We start from the raw sequence: 25,122 nt of genomic DNA, 5'->3' as shown, positions 1-25,122 counted from the left end.
GATGTTTTAGTTTCTCCTATTAATGTGGTCACATAAATCATGGACACATGTTAGTATTTTTGTTGGTATTGTTACGTTGATCAAGAAAACTCGTGAAATATAAAAATAAATACCATACAATTGCAATTAGATTTCTCAAATGTATTGATTTGCTAATAATTTAGTCCTATCAAATTTTTTAACTCATATAAAAATTATAAAAAGATTTTAAAAACAAAAACAAAATAGAGAAAATTTTCAACTTTGTCATCCAAAGATCAAAGTGTCACTAAGTAAGTTTTATAAAGATTTAGAATACTAAATTAATTTTTCAAATATTCAAATCATTATCAGATTAGTCTTTTAAGGTTTTTATCGTTAAATTAATCTTTTTATCACCCCTTTAATTATCTTTAATGATTAATTTGATAAATTTTTAAATGTTTTTCCCTCAGCTTTAATTTATTACTTGGTCAAAATATTTTTTCACTACTTTGATGTTTTTAATTAGATTTTTTAAAGACTAATTTAGTGACAAATTAAAATATTTGAAGAACTAATTTAATGACATCTTTGTAAGACTAATATATTAATAATTTAAATCTTTAAAAAACTAATATAAATCTTTATAGACTTATTTATATATTAATTCTACAAAATTGTCTTGATAACAAAATTTTTGGTCATTATCCTTTAATTTCATATTTTTAGACAAAAAGTAACTCATAATCATGTTTTATGTTGATTAAATACTTTTTAACCATTTTTTCAATATCATAAATATGTTTTACAAATTTTTTTTTTATCTTATCGCATTATTTTATTTTAACAGTTATTAAAATTTTAAAATATAAATATACATCAACTATTGAATAATATATATGCTTAAATTATGTGAAATTTGATATATAGGATTTAAAAATAATATAAAATAATTTAACATTTAGATTAATTGTTCTCACATTATAGAAAAAGTAATTAAGTTGATTATTCAAGTTTGACATGTCAGTGAATTCTAATATATATATATATATATTATTTTATAAAAAATATTAAAATTTATATAAAATACTAGAATTAATATGGCAAAATTAAGTAAATTTTATATTAATTTTGCAACTACCGATATTAATGAAAATTATATAAAAAATAATTATAATTAATTAAAATTAATTAATAAAAATTATCAAAATTTATTTAAAAGATAAAAATAATAAAATTAATATCGATAAACTTTATAAGATAATTAATTATATATTGTATAAATTAACGAATAAAATAACATTTTTTTATTGGCAATTTTTAAATTTGTTTTTATAAATTTATTTTAAACGAACAAATATATGTAGAGTTAGCTAAACAACAATATTAATATAATGCTAAAAAAAATTTAACTATATAATAAATTAGAATGCATAATTATTTAATACATATAAATTGATAAATTAAATAATAATTTAATTTTTATTTTTTAATTTTATTCATTAATTTATGTAAATATTTATCAATTATTATATTCAAAATATATATTTACAATTATAATATATAATAAAAAATTATTTTAACAAACAATGTTTCTATAATTATATTTCAAAATTTAATGTTTTATTTGTTTATACATATGTTAAAATAACTTTGTTATGTATAAATTTAAATTGTAATTGATTTTGCATTAATATTTTTTTCATTTTTCAGATTTTATGACCATCAAATAGTGCAAGAATTAAATTCAATTAATTCTTATTAATGTTTTTAGAATTTTAAATCATAAAATCTGAAAAATAAAAAAAATATTAATAAGTTATATTAAAAAATTTGATTATAATTTATTATGTATAAGAGTTTTTTATTTGTAGCCATAGAATAAAAACGGAAACAAATTACTGGTCATGAATGATAGTTAATGAAATTTTTTTAAAATTAATTATATATAAAAGTAAAAAAAAGCTGAAAATAAAATGTTAAAAATAAAAAAATACATTAATTATCTTAATTTATTTGATTTAAAGAAATACAATTTTCATTTAATATTTTTTATATTTTTGTCATATTAAAAATAATTATTTTTATATTTAAATTATAATAATTTTAAAACTAAATTAAATAATAAAAATATAAATATATTTATGCAAATTTGTGCAATGCACAAGCATATTTGGTAGTTAAAATGGAATAAAATTACTGGTCATAAATAATATTTAATGATTTTTTTGAAATTGATTACATATAAAAGTAGAAAAGCTGAAAATAAAATGTTAAGAATAAAAAAAATACATTAATTACCTTAATTTATTTGATTTAAATAATTTCATTAAATTTTATATGTTGTCCAATAAAAATGTTTATTAAAAACTAAAATATGTATGCAAAAATAATTAAAAAAGTAATATTTGTAATAATTAATATGGATATTTACAAAAATTTTCTATTTTAAATTATTAAATTATTTTAATTTAAAACATATGATCATCAATTGATAAGAATTAGTAAATTAATTAAAATTTAATGTTATAAAAATGAGACTAAATTCAAAATATAAGTTTTAGTGTTTAATAGTGAGACAAATAATTATAATATAAATAAAAAGGCAAACTTGTTTATATTAATTTTTTATCCCCTGTTATATAATTAAATAAGTCTAAAAAAAACACTTAATGTTTAATATTTAAAAAAATTAAATTTAAATTTATTATTATGAACATATTTTAACTAAACTAAATAAAATGAAAAATATATATTTTAAATTTTTTTTATGTTAACAAAGTCTTATAGAACTATATTCATTAAAAACAAAGATAAAATATTGATGATTAATTTTCAATTTTTTAGGATTAGATATGAATAAAAATAAAATAAAAATTTAAAGTATTTATTTAGAAGAAAGTAAAATTTAGGATCAGGAATTTCCCTTTTACGCACACATGTATGTAGCGTGCATGTGTATATTTTTATCGTTAAGTGGCAAGGAAAAGTAAAATTCAAAATAACCATAAAAAAAAAAAAAAAAAAAGTGTACCGTGACGGGGTATTCACTGAATCACGGACCACCGTTAGGGTTGAAAGCTGAAATCCGTGCTGGTCCCAGTTGGGTGCCCAACGAGGCTTGGTCACAAAACCCTGAAAACCCCTATTGCTTCATTTTGTTTTCTCTCTTTGCTTCTCTTCTAGTTCTGGAGGTGTAGCAAACCATGAGTTGGAGAAGCCTTCTTCTACGAATTGGTGACAAGAGCCCCGAATATGGCCCCTCCTCCGAATTCAAAGACCACATTGTTGGCTATTTCTTCTCTCTTTCACTCTTCGCGGTCACTTGATTCTCTCGCTTCACGTGCCTAATGCCTCTCCTTTTTCTTTTCACTTTCTCAGGACACATGCTTTGGCGCCCTTCGCCGAGAACTCGACCACTCCCAAACTGAGATTTTGGAGGTAAACTGAGATTCTTCTGTTTGACATTTTGCTCCAGTTTCCTAGTTCTGATTGTTAGGTCAATTCCTTTGCCAATATTTTGAACTGGCTTCTTCTACTTCTTTTTGGGGCTCTGAGGCTTGTGAAGCATTTTTTGTTGTGAGTTGAAGTGTTATCTGCCGACTATGTGCTTACTTCAAAAAAGTATGCTAAAAATATATTCGTGAGGTGAAATGTTAAAATTGATTTTTCTGTTACTTGTACTTTCTCTTGGCTTGCAGCTTGCTCACTAGTTTTCTTCCTATAAGAACACTTATTTGCTCCTCCTGAAGTCTAAAATGTTGAGACTTGAATAGAATTGTGTTAATATTAGAACTGTAATGTATGTTATGCCCACTTGTTGGTTGCACCACTGTGTTTTTCTCTACATATTTTTCAAGTGTTAAGTGTTTGGATTTTTTTTTTCATGAAGCATGCGTGTATTGTTTCTAGTGTCTGGTTAATTGTTATATATTGCCTTTTTTTCTTTATCATAACATGGCACTGTTATGTTTGGTATCATGAGTTATTTATTGTATTTGTGCAGTTTCTTCTCACATGTACTGAGCAATTGCCTCACAAGATTCCTTTATATGGAACCCTGGTAGAGATTTTCTTCTCACTCTCTTGAACTGCCTAAAGCATCCATTATTTGTTTTCCTGTATGTTGCAATATTTATCTCGGATTTGTGGCTGACTGTTACACAGATATTGGTGAACTTGGTGACCTTTTGTTTATTCTTATTGTGGTAATGAAAAAGTGCTACTGCATATTATGGCATGTTTTTGCAATAGAACAGCAAGTTATGAGTCATGACAATGTATCTGATCAACTGAATTTTTTACATTTGAAGTATTTTCTTGCTATTTTATTCAAAATCATTTTATCCTAAACTTTCCCACTTTTGTACTTCTGTACTGTTTAATTTTCAAATGCAAGCTTAATAATTTAAAATAAAGTGGGAGTAGCAGAAATGAGAATATTGAGATGGACAAGTGGTTATGCGAGAAAGGAGAAGATAAGAAATAATTGTATACAGGGAGGTATTGCAGTGACACCTATTGAGGAGAGTGGATCGCATGGTTTTTGGCTTTGTAAAAGGGGTAGAGAGAGGCCAAGGAGAACTTTAGAAGGAATGTTTAAAAGGGATCTCATGGTTAATAATATCTGAGAATTTGGTTTTTGATTGACCCTTATGAAGCTTGTGATCCATGTAGCCAACCTAACCTAGTTGGATGAAACTTTTGTTGTCATTGTTTATTATATTTTGGCCCTGAAAATTTTATAGGTCCTTTCAAATTAACTGACATGGACAACTTTGTATGGCTTATAGATATTCAAAGTAGTTTCATACAATTAAAAGAGTTTCATACACTTTGATGGTTAAAGAAGCAATATAATTAACCTAGTCTGACATGTCTGCTCTCCTCTGCTGTTACATTATCTTATTATTAATTTACTTGTTGCATTTTGCATCAAATGTCAATTATGTCTAACAGTTTGAGGTTATGTGTTGTTTCTGCATCTATAATTTCTTTAAAGCTAATTAACATCTCAATTATGCATTGTGAAATCTTTCTTGGTTCTAATGTAGTTTGCAAATTGAAGTTTCTGAGCATCCTGCATTTCCTATTTATCCACTTCATTTCAGATTGGCTTGATTAACTTGGAAAATGAGGACTTTGTGAAACAACTGGTGGAAAAAACTCAAATTAAATTTCAGGTAAGCAATTAAGCCACTGAAGCTGCTATGGTGGTTTCATGGTGTTGTACTTATGGCACTGTCTTCTTTCTTTTTAGTCAATCTTAGTTCACTAGCTGAACGTGCAATTAAGGATAGGAATATTTCTGTGTGAATAAACTGTCTATAATTAGTTGAGGATTCATTAGTAATTCTAAAATCTAATGGGGGAGTGTAAATTAGAATTTGAACTTGTAATTAGCTTTTGCAGCAATGTTGACTGCTTGATGTGCAGGATTATTTTGTAATTGGTATTTGAATCTGAAACAAACTATTTTTTCATACAGAAATTCAAATTGAGTTTCACTCATGTGGATGCTTCATTGAAAAAAAACATTATTTGAGTTGGGAGCAGATAGTCTGCATTTAATCCTGTGTTGTCAAAACTTGCCATTCTGGAATACATGGCAAGCTTGATGTTTCTAGCCATAAAAATATCTAGGTGTTGGTGTGTGGGTTGATTATGGTGACACCACTTGCATCTTGCTAGTTGCTACTGGCCATTACCAGAAGTGGAATCTCATCTGCCCACCTTCCTGACCGAAGGGCTTGTGATTTTTGGAATGCTTTTGTCTTTGATGATGCCTGTGGTCCAAAAGCAGTTTAATTCCACCAAAGACACTCATGCCTCTTTTAGATTGAGGCTGTGATAATGGACTGTAGGAGGTTTTCAACACTACCGGGCTTTACCTCCACTCAAAATAGCCACAATCCTTACCAAGTATACCTTCCAAATTATGAACAAAATATGGTTCATTAATTTCATGTAGTTAGTTATTTCACATTTTCTCTTATGGTTGTGCTGCAACACATGAAAGGAGGCAAAGAATGGGAGAATGGTATAAGAAATCCTCACTTAACGCACAGTTTTTTTCTTGGATATGGGTCATTGAGAGTCAGACCTGACTGGAAATTAATAGGGTTTGCAAAATTACCACTACTTGGGGATATCCGCAGATAAAAATTTGCTACGGGTAAAAATATATGTACCCGTGGATACCCACAGGTTTAATTAAATTGATTTTCTCTATCCTCTTATTAATGGGAGTGGGTGAGTATTAATGTACCTATACTTATGGTTACCCATATATATAATTATTACAATGTTCTTAAATATTTTCAAGTAAACATATTCCTAATTTTGGTATTTTATGATTACTTTGATATGTGATTAACTTAATATTGTGTTATTGTTATTTTTAACTTAATATTACACTATTTTTGTAATTCAAGTTACTTTAAAATAGGTTATTTAACTTATTTTAATATTTTTTCTATAATTCTTTTTCTAATAAATATCCATGGATATATATATGGATACCCAAGGATAATGGTAAATTTGTTTAAAATTCACTTAATGAGTAACCTGCATGAGTATGGGGCGGATATGGAGTGAATTCTTACCTGTGGGTATGCCCACACTGCTACATTGCATATATAAATTAATAACAATTACTATTTATAATGAAAACTAATGAGGATCACCTAGAAAATGAGTTAATTAAAGGCTCTGTGATGCGCTAATTTTTTTCTTGAAAATAATATTTTGTTAATTTTTCTTGCTATAAACTATTAAGTCTTTTTATTTACTTTCTATAAGTATGTTGATTGAATACCAGTATGTCTGTTTCAGTTTCTTTTATTTATTTCAATTTTCTTTGATATGACTGTCTTCCCTTGGCATTGGTTGCCATGCCACTTGTCATAAAACTGTTAAACTTTTGGCCTGCTGCCATTGACAGCTGTACCGAATTGATAACACTGATTTAGTCACAAATGATGTCATATTATTATGGGGAGTTTTGCTTATGGTTATTGTTTTTGTTAAAGTTTAATTATTCTTTGACAAGGATAGTGGATGGCATACTGTATCGTTGACATTGACCATTATGTTGACCCAAACATTATCAGAAGTGTCATGTTATCACATTACACACCATTGGTTTTACCGTCACATTGTAGTGTGATTGTCATTACCATTTTTTATCCTGTTGTGATCGTAGAAATCAGATTGAAATGCTTAATTATTGGTGAGACATACTTATAAATTTTTATAAGGAAAAACATTTTCAGTAATTTTTAATGCTTAAGGTTTTTTTTTGTTCCATGCAAGATGCAATGATATGACTTGCCTATTTAATCACTGTCAACATGAATTTGTATTGTTCATTCAAATTAAATGTCTATACATGAATTTGTATTGTTCATTCCCAATAATTTTCTTGTATTTCTTTTTTTTTTTATATTTTTAATTTAGGATGACATAGATTCGGGAAACTGCAATGGGGTTCGTATTACAATGCGGCTTTTGACTGTAATGGTATGTATTCCTATTTTTTGAAGAAAAAGTTGTACCTTTATCAACATAAAACTGTTCACTAGTATATTCTGGATTGTATGAGGTAGGTAGGAAATCCTTCAAGTTTTCACCACAGATTCATTCTATATTGATGGATAAATGTTCTGTAGTATATGTGGGTAAATTGTTGTACAGTTTCCCCATCATTTGTTCATTTTGGTATGTACAACTTAGAGTATGTTTGGTATCAACTATAACCCGTGAAAAAAAAAAAAAAAAGCTGTTTCCAATCAGAAAAACTGTTTAGAATCTGTTCACTCTTGTTTGAAAGGTAGTGAAAATAAGATTATAATCTTGGATTATTTATATTGCAAAATATTTTTTTTTTCAATTAAGCAAAATATTGGAGCTTATGATTGAAAATTAATTTATTCTATCTAAATTTTTTTTGCTATTTTATCCCGAATAATCGATTATTTTAAATAATAAATACAAAACTAGCTACTACGTATAATTTCATACCCTTTTTTTGATATTTTACTATAATTTTTTTTTATACAATCCAAAGAAAATAAATTATCTTAAAGATGACTTTACCAAATATATCCAAACATAAAGCTTGTTTCCTATAACTGTTAACTAGTTATAACAATAATCTATTCTTAGATATTGAAATAAATTCTTTTTCTTAGTTAATCCTAACGCAACACTTATTCTTAGATATGTTCACATTTTATCTTCCTAGTCTTATCCTTGTATGTTGTAGTTTCCATGTGTTTTGGAGTGTTTACATTACTGAATGTAAATTTTTTTACTTGTTCCTTGTAAATTCTTAAGATGTGCAGTAAGGTTCTTCAACCAAGCTCTTTGGTGGCTGTCTTTGAAACATTTTTATCATCTGCTGCAACAACGGTAGATGAGGAAAAAGGGAATCCCTTGTGGCAGTCATGTGCTGACTTCTACATAACTTGCATTTTATCATGCCTCCCGTGGGGTGGAGCAGAACTTGTTGAGGTGATTATTTGATGCCTATAAAATTTGGTAAAATTTTTCAACTTCATTGAAGTTCTTGGAACAACTTTTCTATCTGCATTTTAACCTTGTAATTTAAAGTATTTGTTCTTTTTCTAGGTGTTTCTTATCTGATTATTGAATCTATTCATTTCTGATTTTCTTATTCTTATCTAATGTCTTCAAGTTGTATTAGCTATTATAAATATAAATTTGATGGTTTAATTGCTTATTCAAGAACAACTGTGTTGCATTTTCATTTTGAGTTGTTTTTAATATTCGAATGAAGAGATGTTTCACATATTTTCCATTCTTTGGAGTCAAATGTATTAATAGGTAGATGTTGTCTGTGGTTAGAGACTCACTGTATCTTCCTTTTGTGGGTGGGTAGTTTATAGGTCAGTAGCATTGGTGATGCCTTGCAGTGATATGGCAGTTGAATTGTGAGCTGCTTGTATTGTGGCAACAATGATAAAGAATTTGATTCCCATGTCAAACTTTCATTAAGTTGAGAAGCTATAAGTTTGCAGTAAATGAAACAACTATGCTAGCAGTTCTTGGCACCTTTTTTATGTATGCATGTTTGTTCATATTCCAATATTGTTGAAAATGTTTAATTAGAATCCCAAGTATATGGAATGATTGGAAAGTATTTCTAGGCCAGTTGGCAGCATGACATATTATAACTTTCCTTTTTCTTTGTACTTATACTGTATTTTAAATAGCAATTAGTAACCTGTAGAGATTATTCATACATTAAATACAGAATGAATTCTTTCCGCTTAATGACGACATGCCATGTCTGTTCACAGCAAGTTCCTGAAGATATTGAGAGAGTGATGGTTGGTGTGGAAGCTTACTTGAGCATCAGAAGGCATACATCTGATACTGGTTTATCCTTTTTTGAGAATGATGATGAAGATGGGAAAGGACAGAGTGACAAGGTTGGCTTCTGTTTAGTTATTCGTGTATCCTTTGAGCAATATGTCAATATTTCTCCCGAATGATTTTTTTTTTATGATTTGGGTCTTGCTGTGGTGCATTTAGTGAATCTCAGAAGATCAGGTAGAACACCAAATGATAAACTAATATAATATAATACTGAACCCAGACATCACATACTACAGCTATACACTTACTGGCTGAAAGACAAATGTTTCCTACAGAGAGAATTCTCTGTCCAGAAACTGCAAATTACAACACATTTATCATCCTACTACACCATACTATGCACATATTTCGTAATTAATAATGCATAACTGCTTCTCACTTGCCCAAAACTGCCTACAAGACAGTTATTTTTACTCAAATTCTTATGATATATATAACTACTCCAAACTTCTACCTTAACTGCCAACATTACAGTTATTGTTCCACACACCCTCTTCATATAAAGTTATAAACACTTTCTACATGGGTGATTTCATTGGATTTGAATCTAACAATGAAACACAATTCCCATTAGTTTACCATGCTATTATATAATTGTTTTTGGTTATGAACTTGTGACACCTACCCCGTGTAAAATATCATACTTGGAAAGTAAATATCATAATTTGAAACACATCACATTCAGATTTGTTAATGTACTGCCTAGACACGAGTGGGCAGTGAAAAGGAGCTCATTGTTTTAGATTATTCACATTACATGACAATTTTAAATTTGTCTGGGCCTAAAAACTTTTTTCATTTAGGAATGCTAGTGTTTGTCATTTAGTATCTTTTATTAGGTATATCTAGTACATATCTATTTGGCCTAAGTAGTCAGATAAGGCCAGATAGGATAAGAAGCTAATGCTATTTCCATATTACACCCATCACTCAATTGCTGCCTCCTTAGCCACTGTCACTCACAACGACTGCTATTATATGTTTATCACACCAAGCAATGGATTGTTTTGAGTTTCTGGCTTTCAGCTCTGTATTGTATGTTGCCTTAATGCCTTGAACTATATTTATACTATTCTATCTTATCCTATCATGTTTGATTCATCAAATGGGGCCTAGGGAAATTGTCTTGGATGAAATATCGCTTTGGCATTTTTCTTCAACCAAATAATTTTGGCTGTGGATTATGGAATACAGATAAAGGCTTATTTTTCAAATTTCATTTTGCTCTAAATTTTATTTTTTCAATGGACATCTTGTTATAGGTATTATCTTGTTTCATAATTGATGATTTTTCCTCACAAAATAAATGTTAAATTTTAATGTGACAAAAACTATGAAGCACAGGTGCTTCAAAAGATGAAGAGTGTCCTTGTCAGACATGTTGTACACTTGTATCAAATACATAACACGTCAATTCCTAATGGGCCATTTTAAATTTTATTACATGTAGATGTCCTGTAGAATGGATGTGCAACTTAAAGAAAATTTGTCTTTAGCCTATTGTGTTTGTTTCTGTTACCACTCCCTTTCAAAAGTTTACCGGGTGCTTAAAAGGATTTGCTTTCTTATAACCTTTTATTTCTATTTTCCAGGATTTTTTGGAAGACTTATGGGATAGAATACAGGCTTTATCAAGCAATGGATGGAAGGTTGAAAGTGGTAATTTTCTCTTTTCTATGTAGAATGCATAGTAGTGTAAGACTAGGTTATGCTCCTATCATTTTATCAAAAAATTAATCATTTACACTGTTCTTCAATCTTTTTTCTTATAATTTCAGGGCATTTGATCCTAATATAACGTTCATGTTTTGGTTTTATTTCCCTATACCTATTGATGTTAAGTTTACCAAGAATGTCTTAAAGTAAACCATACTTCAGCTAATATATACATTATAATGCCAAGATAGAGCCAGAATATTTAAATGTTAGTGGCATTGAAGCTAAAGTTATATTTATTTGTAAAATTTATCCCTGTACCTATGCAAAATTGTAATCAGTTTGTTGCCAACCCTCTTTACACCCGTTATTGTTTTCTGTTAGGCATCTGCAAATTTTATCAGTATGTGCTAGTGTTATGAATCAAGTGCACAATTGATTGCTAATTAGCTATGTAGAGGAATACACTTCTTCCAACGCATTATTTATATATGGACAATGTTATTGTCGAATATGTATCTGGTCTAGAATGAAATAATACGGTTGAGCTAATCCAACTCTTGTATTTTCTTAAAATATCTTTAGTCATACTTGGGTGATTAATTCCTTTTTCCTCTTTTTTGATTTTCTCCCTGCTTGATTGGTACAATGGCTCGGTTTTGGTGTATCTCACTTGCTATTTATAAGATAGTCCTTCCTAACTGATGCTTCTTTGTCTTTGGTTTTCTGAAGTTCTTTTTTGGAATGTTTTTAACGGTTTTCTGATTCTCCTTTTTAGTAATTGTGTCAAGTTTTAATGGTTTGGTATTGATTAATAAGAGTTACATTGTATATGAATAAGAGTTTTTCCTTAGTAAAATTACTGTTATATAGGTCTACCACCATGTTAAGGATTTGATGGATTTTTTTATTTTATTTTATTTTATTTTTCATTTCTGACGAATAGACTACTAAGTAATTAGCCCTGATTTCTATGTTATGTTGGCCTTAATTTCTCCATATTTTAATAATACATAGGATCATTGCATTGAATAGTATTTGACTGCTTGGATGACGATGCTTTTCATATAAATTGACCAGCTATCTGAAAAGCTTAAGTATTTGGGAGAACAACTAGGAATGCTTTTGATTTATTGTTTTAACTTTTAACCACATTGAATAAATTTTGAAAAGATGTTAAGTCATAGGATTCTTAAAGAGGCATTGATTATTCCTGTCACCTTGTGATAGGGCCCATAATATAGAAATAGATGTACTGTTGGATTAGGGGGGTGATGGACCTAAATTTTTGAAGGTTTATGCCAGGAAGAAGAAACAAGGGACAGATGGCAAGCTAGTGTGAGGAAGGTAGTTATGCGAGCTTGTGAGGTGGTGAGGTTTGTTAGGAGGTTGAGTTGCCAGTGGCATTAGGAGGTTAGTGCTGAGTATAGGGAGACGGGCAAAGATTTTGTGAGCGTAAGACAGTGTGAGGAGAGGAAACATTTTCTCTGTAGGAGCTAGAGGCTCTCGAAATCCATTTTACATATTTGAATATTGAAAATTATAGCTACTGGTGCATTTCATTATTCTCTGAAATTTATCTTTGATAGATTTTATTTTTGCTTTTCGTTAGTTCCCTAACGCCTTGCTTATTCTCTATGGAATTGTAGTGTCTTTCCTATCGAGCCTGTGTTTTATTGCCTTTACTGGGACATTGCTCATGTAATACTTTCTGTTTGACCCAAGGACCGAAGCTGACCTCTGCTGTGTAAAAGAAGTGTTATTAGAGCTGTTTTATGTGCAAGAAGTCATCTGTTATTTATTTAAAAACTGGTTTTTGAGTATGTTGGAGGGTGGGATTAGTGGCTCAAAATCCCCCATAAAGAACAAACATCTTATATTGTGTTTGGTTCAACTTAGAGAAATAATTATGTGTCTGTTTCCTGAGAGAGCTTTTGAAAAATAAGCAATTATTTCTTAGGATTTAAGCATTCCCAAACAAGCACTAGTCACAAAGATATACATCTTATGTACCAAAGAAAATAGATAGCAAGAGGGGGTATGCTGTGTTTTTTGAAGAGTATATCATGTTGTTCTTAGATATCTTTCTGGCATTTTACTTTTGCATTAATAATTTAATACTTAGATATCTTTCTGGTATGCTGTTGTTTTTTGAGGAAACAAGTATAGCTTGTAGCTCTTAGATGTCGTTTGGCATTATACCTTTGCGTTAATACTTAGTTTTGATGCTATGTAATTACTTTCAAACTTTCTTTTTGAATTTCATTCTTACAAAGGTGATGTGAGGTGAGTGTGACAGAATCATGTTTCTCATAAACACTAAATCCAACCTTGTAGAGAACAGTTTATTCATTTGATTCATCTTTATCCTTTTCTTTTGTTTTATTTTTTCACATCACACCACTTTTGTTTACCTTTATTTGTTTCCTTGTGTTTTGTTCCCTTCCTGATTTTGTTTTACCGCTTCAATTGTTAGCTCCAAGACCTCATCTTTCATTTGAAGCTCAGCTGGTTGCTGGGAAGTCCCATGAATTTGGGCCAATAAACTGCCCCAGCTTACCAAACGTGCCTTCAGTCCCATCTGGTCTGTCTATTGGTAAAGAGAAGCATGAAGCAGAATTAAAATACCCCCAAAGGATACACCGGCTAAACATATTTCCTTCCAGTAAAACTGAGGTGATTTGCTTTCTATATGATATTGGTCTGGTGTCTTTGCTCCTATTTCTGTTAAGTTGTTCAATTTAAACTTCTTTTATTTATTTATTATCATTTGACTTGGAATCCATATTATAGATAGTGGGTCATGGCAAAAAGTCAAAAACAGTCATAAAATTATGGTGGATGCCATGGTGCTTATGGCAGAAATGTGGCAGTCATAATACCATAGTATAATATATATTATATATACAGAAATATATTAAAAAACTGCAGAATGTAATTAAAAAACAAAAAGCTAACCATATGCCAAAATCAAGAAATATAATTGATAGAAAACCATCAAATAATATCATATGTCTAATAACAAAATATCAGAAGTCTCATAATAACATAATAGCATATCTCTCAAAGTATAAGATCAATACAAACTAGAAAGCCATCAAGGCTCAAGTGAAACAAACTGATAGAAAACAAGGAGACTATAAAGACTAGTTGAGGCATTTAACCTGTTCAAGGGATGAGTTATTTTATATGCAATGATGCATCCTCCTTTAAAATTTGTCCCTCATAGTATCTTTTTGTAGAAGATGACTATTCCACGGTTAAACAGCCAATATAGATGTAATTTTTCATTTTTATTGTATTTTGTGGTTTCTTTAGGAGAAAAATATCTTACTTTCTTCTTTTGTATTTCTGTCTTTCTTTTCTCGTTAAATTCCTTCTCTTAACAGCCCTCCAAATGGGTTTAGTTTTGTTCAATGTTTGTGTTATATGTTCTCAGTAATTTGGATTTCATTCTTACCAATCATATCTGTGAATTCAATTAAATAAATCTTTTGAATGCAGGATCTACAGCCTATAGACCGATTTGTGATGGAAGAGTATCTCCTAGATGTCCTCCTGTTTTTTAATGGCTGGTTCGTATATACTGTTCATTTCTTTATAATAGAAATATATTAGTGACCCTGTGATGTGAGTTTGAATAAAGAGAAAAAAGAAATCTTAAAAACACATGATGGCATGCCAATCTTGTGTCACTAATTTTTCTTTTGAGTTCTGTTGAGTGCTCTTGTAATTTTCCAATTTTTGTCATGTTGCATCAACAGAAATTTAGGGTACCTGTATTGATTTTATTGTGTTTACTTATAATTCCTCTAGTCCTTATTTATACATCATATCTGCTTTTGTTAACCCTTTTCCTAATAAATGTTTTTGATGTAATTTTAACTGTACTTGTTTTGGGTTCATGCAAAGCTAGTCGAAAGGAATGTGCTTCTTTAATGGTTGGCCTGCCAGTTTCCTTCAGATATGAGTACCTCATGGCTGAGACAATATTCTCTCAGGTATTAGCATGCGAAATTGCAATTCCCCGTCTTACTCTTTTATGACTTTAAAGCTTTAGCATTATATGACTGTAGAAGCTTGCTTTGGGCCTATAAATGGACTTGAGCAAGCTGCTTTTAGAAACTAAAGAATAATGAACTTTCCAAGGAAGTTTAAGTAACATCTATTATCTAAGGCATGTTAAGGTAATTTAATGAAGCAGGAAAAAGAAAGAAAGCTTTTTCTCTTCCCTTGGTATTTGCTGTCTTAAGTCTTATTTATGTGTTCCAAATGAAGATTAACTAGATTCATAGTCCAGTGCAGATTGCCATAAGGTGGCAGGGTCCCAAATTTTCATAGAAAATTTAGTTAAAGAAACAGGTAGCTTTTGCAGTTTCAGGTGCCTGGATTTGAGGTTGAAGTTTTTGCATTGTACCGCCAAGCTGTGGGTGTGCTTGAAAAATGCCAGATGAATAGTGATTGTGGCTGGTGAATAGAAATGGTGCCAGGGAACAATGGGTATGGGTTGGATTGAAACAGAGGCTCACTTTTAAGTGTTGTTTGTGTGAATGATCTGGGAAGAAGGGTTTCAAATCCTATTAATGTTTCACCAACAGTAAAGTGGAAATAAAGAAAAATGATAAAAAAAAACTAAGTTAGAAAGCTAAGTCTAAAGAAAGCAAATGTGGATTTTAACCTGTTTCAAGCAATTGGATGGCCACTGAATTATTTAAAACGCATTCATCTGAATAGAAATGTTACATATGTTCATGATAGTTGTTTATTCACCTGCAAGTGGACGGTTATTATCGAGTAATATTAAAAAAAAAATCGATCCAGTATCCACAGGGACTGTCTATTAAATAATGATATATTGCAACTTAAATTATCTAAATGCAATCAATCATTTCGACAAGATTAAATGGAAAGAAATAATAAAAAGGAAAAATAATTAAAAATGCAATTACTTTAAATTAGAGAAATCCAATTTTAACAAACTTTTAGGGGACTTGATTACAATCCTAATTTGGGATACTCCCATACCTCTTTGCACCTCAGTTCTGTAATTTCTTCATCCACAACCATGTGAAACTCCACTGGCATGCAGTGGACACTTTTGGGGGTCCAAATTCCTGTCCTTTCAACCTCAAATTGTTTTCAAATTCTCCACACAATGCAGTAGTAATCTGAACTAATTAAGAAAAATGAAGGCTTAATATATATAAAATGCATGATTAGGAAGCTTTTGGATATTGATTTTTGCTTGAATATTATGCTAAATACACACTTAATAGTTGTTTCAAGGGAGAGAAAGGTGCTTTTGTGTATTCAGTAGTTCATTTCCCCTAATCTTTTGGGTTTACTAGTCTTTTGCTTTACTTCTTTTCTTATCTCTTTAGTATTTATATTCAACATTTATGAAAATAACTTTTTATTTCTCTTTATATTTGTAGTTTGAAGCGAATAATTTCAGTAAGTGATAACTTGAAGATGGATAGTGAATCTACAGAGGAGTGCTTTTTTTATTTTTAAGTGTGTTTTAAAGAATGTCTTAATTCTTAAATAATTGTTTTGGTAGAAAAAAGTTATGTACATTAAATTCATTGATTTGTTTAGTTATATAATTTGATGTTGCTGACGTTTCTGGGCTTGTACTTTTGAAATGAATGGCTGGGTATGACTTGGAGTATTGGCAGAATTAGTAATGCTATGTCTATCTCTCTTGCAGCTGCTGATGCTACCACAACCACCTTTCAAACCAGTTTATTACACCCTGGTCATTATTGACCTTTGTAAGGTACTGTCAAGTGGACATGCCATTGCTGTCATTTTTTGTCACTGCAGAGTTATTGTTGCCTCAGTTCACATTTTATATGGATTTTAAATTTCATTCCATTCCATGTTTAATGCTTTCTAATGGTGTGGCTTCCGAGCAGGCTCTTCCTGGAGCTTTTCCTGCAGTTGTAGCTGGAGCAGTTCGTGCTCTCTTTGAGAAGATTGCTGATTTGGATATGGAGTGTCGGACACGTCTGATCCTTTGGTTCTCGCACCATTTGTATGTTCTGAATTTTAGCAATTGCATTAAGGATGCATAATCCAAATTTCAAAATAATATATATTGTGCATGTTCTTCTGAAGTTGCAAAATAACATTGAAAGATACTATTCATGAATTTCACATTAAAATTATCTGTCTGGTTGTTCAATGGTAAGGAAATCATTGAAGTGAAACTGCTATAGCCATTCGGGCAGATTGTATTCTAGTTAACAAAATGTGGCTAATGGGACCAAGTATGAGATTTAGGTATTCGGTGGGTGTGGGGATCAAAGATTTTACCCACTTAAGTATGGGAAGGAGTTCAAGTAATTTTTTAAACCATGGGTATAGGGGTGGATACTGTAGTATTCTATCCATTGCTATCCCTAATTGTATTTTCATTTTTAATAATTGCCTCTACACCTGATCTTATTTCTCTCTAACGAATATCATATAAAAATAAAGAAATTTTAAAGAAATGAAGTTTTGATTGAAGTATATTTAGTTTAGGAATATTAAACAACTTGTGTTGTTGATGAAGTCCATACGGTGTTGCTTTTGTCAACCACTCATTAAAAATCATTAACTGGTTGAGTGATTAATTGGATAAAGTTGTTGATCCTGATTACCAGAACAAAAGGAAACTTGAGCTGCAATCCTGAGATTCGTAGCCTCTGATCCATTCTGCAGTGTTTCCTGAATGTCTTTTTCATGGGCTGCAGGAATTGATAATGATTCATTGTTAAATGCCAATGGACTGTTCTAATATATAGTGACTTCAAATATAGATTGTACTGTTTTTTTTTTTATGACTCTGCAATGTGGACAGCCTTTTTTTTTTGGTAAAAAACAGGAAATTGAGATCTTACTGTTCTAAGCTAATTAGGTAAATGATTACAACTTATTAGGATTAAGGAAATTGTGAAATTAAGCTGGTGATATTGGTGAGGCTGTTGATGTTTTTATTGAAATTGGTATTAACCTTAAATGGTGGGTTTAAAACAGGTTCCAAGAAGATGGCTTAATTTGTTGCGGGAATCAGCTGTTGTGTCATGTTTGAGTAAATCCAATACATGGCACTAACTGTGGAAATGCTAAAGTTTGTGATAATATTGATGAATACAATGGGTTTAATGGGTGTATTAAATTTAAATGAATTAGTTGCTAATTTATAACTTAACTGACGTCTATTAGTGGATAAGACTTTGTTATTGCTGTGGTAATTGCTAATTTTTGCTCTTACATTTTGGTGTATTTTGATGATGAACTAATTTTTTCAATCATCTACTTTTTCTGTATGAATGTTGAGTAATAGCTTCACATGTACACACACTATGTCTATATCTTTTAGGGGTGTTCATGGTTCAGTTTGAATTATTTTATAGGCACAATGTCATTCAATTTGATTATAAATATACAATGTGGTTTGGTTTGAATAAAATTTTAAATTCAATTCAATCCGATTTGAATAAAAGTAGTTTCAATTGGACTGAATAACTTGATTTTCATATTTTATGTTAAATTTAACTAAATGGTAAACAAATTATTTATCATCTTTTCTACCCTATTTTTAGTCTAAACATTTTATTTAAGATATAGAATTTATTTAATATAAAATATGAGACACAAAATAACTTTAATCTAAATCTTAGAAACTTATAAAGGCATTAAAATAATAAGATTATCCATTAAAAAGTAAGATGTAACTATGAGAATAAAATCATGACAAGATAAGTAGTGCGGGTCTGGTGGATATGGTAGGATCGGAAAGGATATATGCTATGAGAGTTAGTTAAAAATGATAGGATAAGAGTAAAATACTCTTATTTTACAATCAAAATGCATGCCACAATAACTAACTACATACATATATTATTTTAGTCTGTTTATTTCTGTCTTAGATCTCTACTGTATAAATTTTACCCTAGAGAGTAGGACATGATAAGCCTATATAATGGATTTATCATATTTTGTTGGTTATAAAAATACAGAAAATATGATAGGTTAAGAAATGTTATGCTATCCCTTTCTCTTATGATGTCCCCTAAATGGGTCGAAAATGTTACAATTTCATAAATATGTAGTTGTATAAGTACTAGTGAGAAGTTAATTTCATAAATAAAAGTGTTTATATACATATAAGTTTGGTTTGAAGTGGATTGGATTGTTTTTGAAAACTAGATCCAAAATCAAATTGATCCAATAAAAGAAATTGTATTTGCAGTTTTCAATATTTATTTATTTATTTTTAGTTTGTTCAATTTTTTATTTTTTGGTTTGGTTTTTGTAGTTTGTATTGAATTAGATTGGTTTATAAACACCTGTAATGTCTTGTTGTGTTTGACGTTTGATGTATTGTTTAACTCACCATTCTCCTAACATGGTTGATTGTCTAGCTGGCTATACCTTCTTCTTCCTGCCATAGACACAACATTGCATTGGGAATTAGGTTTAACAATTCCAGCATTACTGATTGAGGCTAAAAGAAAATATTTTTTAATCAATTCTCTTTACTTTCAAAATTGACATGTTGGTCAAAGTTGTATCAAGTGTTTCTGTATTCAATTTGGTTGATGGTTTTTGCTATGCAGGTCAAACTTTCAGTTCATCTGGCCATGGGAAGAGTGGGCTTATGTCTTAGACCTTCCAAGGTGGGCCCCTCAACGTGTCTTTGTTCAAGAGGTTTTGGAGAGGGAAGTTCGCTTGTCGTACTGGGACAAAGTTAAGCAGGTAAATTATCCATGGCAAAATCAGAGTAAATACTAAATATTACTTTTATTGTACATGGCCCAAAGATGTGGCATAAGAGGATATGCAGAAGTTTCAGGGTTGTTTGGTTTTACAAAATGTTTTTTGTTTTCACTTTTAATTACAAAACTCACCATGTTTTCATTTAATCTCTTGCTTTCAAAAATTAGTACAGAAAACACTAGAAACAACTTTTATTCTGTTTTCTCTATTTTCTATCCAAATCCTTAAAAAAGAAAACAGAATGAAAACAAGTAACAAGGTGGCAATTTCGTAAATAAAAGTGAAAACAAGAAAATTTTTGAAACCAAATAGCCGCTTCTTTATCTGCCTTTTTGTTGATGTAGACTGAATGTTCTCTATCAGCTATTGATTAATTGAATAGGCTTTAGTTTTGTTCTGTAGAGTTGGCATATTAATGTTTTCATGGTATATTTATTGATATTTTGTAGAGTATTGAAAATGCACCTGGTTTAGAGGAATTGCTTCCTCCCAAGGGTGGGCCAAATTTTAGTTTGGGTGCAGAAGACGGTAAAGAAAACAATGAACAAGTGTTATCTGGACAGCTCAACAACATGGTTAAAGGAAAGGCACCTGTTCGTGAAATAATATCATGGATTGATGAAAATGTGTTTCCAAATAGTGGTCTAGAAGTTACCCTCAGAGTGGTTGTACAGACTCTTCTCAATATTGGATCCAAGAGTTTCACTCATTTGATAACTGTTTTAGAGAGATATGGGCAAGTCTTTGCAAAAGTATGTCCTGACCAGGATAAACAAGTCATGCTGATTGCTGAAGTGAGTCTTTTCTGGAAGAGTAACACCCAAATGACAGCAATAGCAATTGACAGGATGATGGGTTATCGACTTGTATCAAATCTCGCTATTGTGAGATGGGTCTTCTCAGCAGAAAATATTGAGCAATTTCATACATCAGATCGTCCATGGGAGGTACTTAATCTCAGTATTATGGATATTGTTTGCAACTCTTCCCTCCTCTGTAATTAAATCTACAGGGGTTGGGAATCATCTTTCTTTCTTTCAATAATATTTTTAAATGATAATCTTTGGATAACTAAATCTTTTTAAATTCAAGTGCTGTAGACTTTAAATCCTTTTGGTTTTGGTTTGATTGGCATGGTTTACAAATGATATTATGATAACATTTTCAATTTTCAAATGATCTTCATCATAAATACTTTTGTTCTTTCATACAGTAATTTCCACCCTGTTTTCCCTCCCAACAGATTCTTAGAAATGCAGTAAGCAAGACACACAATCGTATTTCTGATCTAAGGAAAGAAATATTATCCCTTAAAAGGAATATTTCATCAGCTGAGGAAGCTGCCAAGGAGGCAAAAGCAGAGTTAGACACTGCAGAGTCAAAACTGACACTCGTGGATGGTGAACCAGTTCTTGGTGAAAATCCTGTTAAATTGAATAGATTGAAATCACACGCTGAAAAAGCAAAGGAGGAAGTAGTGTCTCTTCAAGAATCTTTAGAAGCTAAGGAAGCTCTTCTTGTCCGAGCAATTGATGAAAATGAGGTAATTGATGTAAAATTGGTATTGGTTAATTTTCAGACAGTTTTTTCATTTCAAATGTGATGTTTGTGTGCTGGTACACTGTCTTTGGCCATGCATTTTTCTGTTGTGGACTGAGAAATCATTTCACCCGGTGCTGGAGAAAAGTTGATGTTCCAATAGTGTGTTTCATAATTTATAAGCATCCATCTTCTATTATTCATCAGTCACTCAGACATTATCTTTGCCATAGATATAACTCACTAGGTAGCAAAATTTTTTGGTGAATGTGGAAGGGTGATATACTGATATTTCAATGAGTAAATAGATGATACGGATATTTGGACTAATATACACTCCGAATGTGAAAGGTGGATATATTGGCCACATTGCAAGAATAACAAAAAATTTATTGTTAAATGGAAGGGTTGAAGTACATGAAAAAGGGGGATGGATAGGATTTTCTTTTCACTTTGATTTGTTTTTTCTTCATGTTTTTTGGCTTTTGTAAATGCGCTTGAAGTTATGTTTCTCATAGTATTTCATTGCTTGGTGGCTATTGGCACACATACAGGCTTTATTTCTCTTGTTGTACAAAAGCTTCTCAAATGTGTTGATGGCTCGCCTTCCCGAGGGAGCTAGAACACTCCGTGAATTGAAGTCTGCACAAGTTGATGTGACGGCAGTGGACCGTGAAGAACCATCATTAATGGAATTAGACAATGAGAATCAGAGATCTGAAGACAGGTTCCTGTGCATAATAACATTGCAAAAATAATAAATACTTAATTTTTAATTTGAGGAAATATGCATATTAATACTGCATAATAATATTGGTTTCTTATTCTCTTCTGCAGTCAGTCAAATGGTGGTGGTAAGAAAAATGGTTCTTATAATGTAGTAGGTGAAAAGGAGCAGTGGTGTATCACCACTTTGGGCTATGTGAAGGCCTTTTCTAGGCAGTATGCTGCTGAGGTATTATTTGATTCACACGTATTGCATTTTAATATTATCATGGATTTTAACTTGGGAATGCCGTATGAACTACAATTTGCATATGCAAAATGCTTACACCTTTTTCTCCACAATTAGATTGCTTTGGATTTGTGTTGTAGCGTCGCTGCGTCACTTAAAAACCTGTATATTTGAAAAATATCCAAATCTTATGTTAAGATTTTGCATATTTCTATTATCTTTTTCTTAATTATTGTTTAAGTACCATCCTAAAAAATGGTGTTATATCATTTGATAATCACGCTACATTTATATTGTTGCTGGCAGATATGGCCACATATTGAGAAGTTAGACGCAGAGGTATTGACAGAAGAAGCACCGCCTCTTTTTCGGTCATCTGTTTATTCTGGTCTTCGAAGACCAATTAATGAGGCTTGATCAATTCTTCTGAGCTTTGTTTTTCAGAACAACGTAAATTCATTCTTTAGTCTGCTAGCAGCTAAGCATTCTCTTAGTCGATCAAAAGAGGAAAGTTGTATGCTATTGTAATGTAAATGACAAGGTTTGTATGAGAAGTGTCCACAGTTTAGATTCTGGGAGAGGACTTGACCGCTGCTACTGTATATTATTTATTTCAATTATAGCTACTAATTGGAGCATTAATTTGGTGGATCTATTTAGGATGAAAATAGGTGATACCGTCAGACAGGGTCTATAGCTTAGTATTTTTAAAGTTCTTATTTAATTAATAGGCTTAATTTAAGTTTTTAAAAAATTTAATTAAATAAATAAGTCAAATAGCTTAAGAAAAAGTTAATTAAGCCTATTAGAACGACTTATTTAAAATAATAAAATCTTAAATTAAAAATTTGAATCCTTTTTGTTAGAGTTGAAAAATATTTTTATTACATATTTTCTAAGTGAGAGTTTTATGTTGAAATCTTTTGCATATCTTATATGCATAACACTAATTTAAATTGTATTGTCTCAATTATGTCTATTATTGGTTTGTTTTATTTCATTCATTATCTTGTGCACTTGTTTATATTCTATTTCAACCTAATTTAGGTAACTAATTTACTAATTCTGGAGTCAGTTATTGTAAAGAGAAAATGAGAGAAATGATTGCTACAGCTATTATGGGACATGAGCACTTTTTTAATATTGTTGAAGATGAGAAAATGTGATGACATTTATTTTTGCTTCTCATTTACTATGAAAAAAATATTATTTGTGCATTTTAGATTTTGTTTATTGCATTTGCTAATTTTAAGTCTAAAATTTATTTAGCTATATTGTATTTGTTGATTTAATGTATAAGATTTTATGCTATTAGATTTGTTTAATAATTTATAGATTGATGTTTAATTTATTGTATTTGAGTGAATTATTTATTTAAATTAAATATGTTTTGAAAGTGATAAATAGGAATATGTAATTTTATTATACATATTTAAGGTGTTAAATTATTTTTTTAATAGTTTATTTAGATATAAGATTTATAACTTTTAAAAAGACATACCTATTTAGATGAATTAATAATTAATTTATAAAAAAATTTAATAACCTATTGAATGTCTCATTATGAAGTAGACTATTAAAAAGATTAATAGACCAAATTAGACTTTTAAAAAGGTTAAACTATGTTTAATAAAAAGTTTATGACAAATAACAGATCATATTTAGGCTTTAAAATTATTAAATAAGTTAGACTTATTTACGCAAAGTTTAGCTTATTTTTATCGCTTTTGCATAAAAGATGTGTACTTTGCTTGTTTTTTAGAAGAAAAGGGGGAGGTTGCTTAGGAGCAAACTTGAGTAAGAAATTAAAAACATGCAATGTTTGGGAGACTATACCCTGCTTAGGTTAACTTTTACCACTTAAATTAGTCAGCAGGTTATCACCTAGATTCTCACAAAAAAAAAAAAAAGCATGCTCCATCACTATCTAGAATTGAATAAGTCTTGCCATACATGGTCAAAATACACTTAGAAAAAAGGAAGTATATGAGAAAAATATACTTCCTCCATGAAAAAACCACTTTAAACATCCCTCCACAAATTGCTTCCATCAACTTTCCATGATTTTCTCTTGATCATCCCTTTCCAGGTCTAGTGTCAAATCTATTCGTTCACAGCCAAAGCCATAAATAAGGGAACCCGCTCTTCATTCGCGATTGTTTCAAGCACATCTTACAAGCTTACAACATTCAACATCTCTTATTTGCAATTGTGTAACTTCAAGAACAATTTTGAAACATTTGATAACTTCGCTAGAGAGGTGTGTAAACTCCAATGTAACTTATAGATGAACAATTGCACATCTTGGTTCTAGTTTTGGCTATGCACTTTGTTAAGTTTACAAACTCCCTGTAAAAAATCATTCCAAAACAATTGACGTCGTTGATAAGATTCGTGCTATTACAATGTAGAGTCTAACAACTTGTTACTGCTGCTATAACTTTGGAGTTTTAATTTTATTATTTAAATATTTAATATTCTATTTTTTATTTCAAGCTATCGCGGATCACGTAACATATATTTTTTAGCTTTCTGTTGAATGGGAGAGGTTATATAACAGCCACTTTAAATTCAATAAAACAACAGTTAATTTGCAAGTTATTTCATTATCTACAAATTGGTATTGGAGTCCCTACTTGGCTTAATACATATAACTAAGTTGCAGCTTAGCTAAAAGGTATGCAAAGCTCAAAGATGAGTTACGAAAAGTTTTTAGCAAAAATTCCTCACTTTAATGGTCTTCATTATGATCATTGGAGTGAGTTGATGGATAATCTCCTTTGGGTAGGGGTCTATGGAGCTTGATTGAAGATGGTTTCAAGAAGCCTAGTGAAGTGGCT

The 25,122-nt window shown here is 30.4% G+C and overlaps 1 protein-coding gene across 2 annotated transcripts; it reads left to right on the top strand.

Annotated features, from left to right (window-relative positions):
- The first annotated feature begins 2,999 nt into the window (after positions 1-2,999).
- LOC113861225 (nuclear cap-binding protein subunit 1) lies at positions 3,000-22,932 on the top strand. 2 transcript variants are annotated; one of them, XM_027493902.1, is made up of 19 exons: positions 3,000-3,248; positions 3,343-3,402; positions 3,968-4,024; positions 5,073-5,144; positions 7,420-7,482; positions 8,299-8,475; positions 9,285-9,416; positions 10,956-11,022; positions 13,496-13,695; positions 14,524-14,594; positions 14,936-15,020; positions 16,730-16,798; positions 16,938-17,056; positions 19,629-19,767; positions 20,238-20,735; positions 21,032-21,331; positions 21,882-22,054; positions 22,165-22,282; positions 22,589-22,932. In XM_027493902.1, exons 1-19 carry the CDS (start codon positions 3,168-3,170, stop codon positions 22,697-22,699), a joined length of 2,592 nt encoding a protein of 863 aa, XP_027349703.1. In that variant the 5' UTR covers positions 3,000-3,167; the 3' UTR covers positions 22,700-22,932. The 2 variants fall into 2 exon arrangements, with proteins under 2 accessions (XP_027349703.1, XP_027349704.1); XM_027493903.1 differs by having other exon boundaries at positions 3,034-3,248; positions 21,882-22,062; positions 22,209-22,282; positions 22,589-22,912.
- The last annotated feature ends 2,190 nt before the right edge of the window (positions 22,933-25,122 follow it).

The sequence above is a fragment of the Abrus precatorius genome, unplaced genomic scaffold (assembly GCF_003935025.1).
Source record: "Abrus precatorius isolate BTA unplaced genomic scaffold, Abrus_2018 Scaffold3, whole genome shotgun sequence".
Taxonomy (NCBI): domain Eukaryota; kingdom Viridiplantae; phylum Streptophyta; class Magnoliopsida; order Fabales; family Fabaceae; genus Abrus; species Abrus precatorius.
The sequence above is the reverse complement of the archived record's forward strand: the minus strand, read 5'-3'. Positions and strand labels throughout refer to the sequence as shown.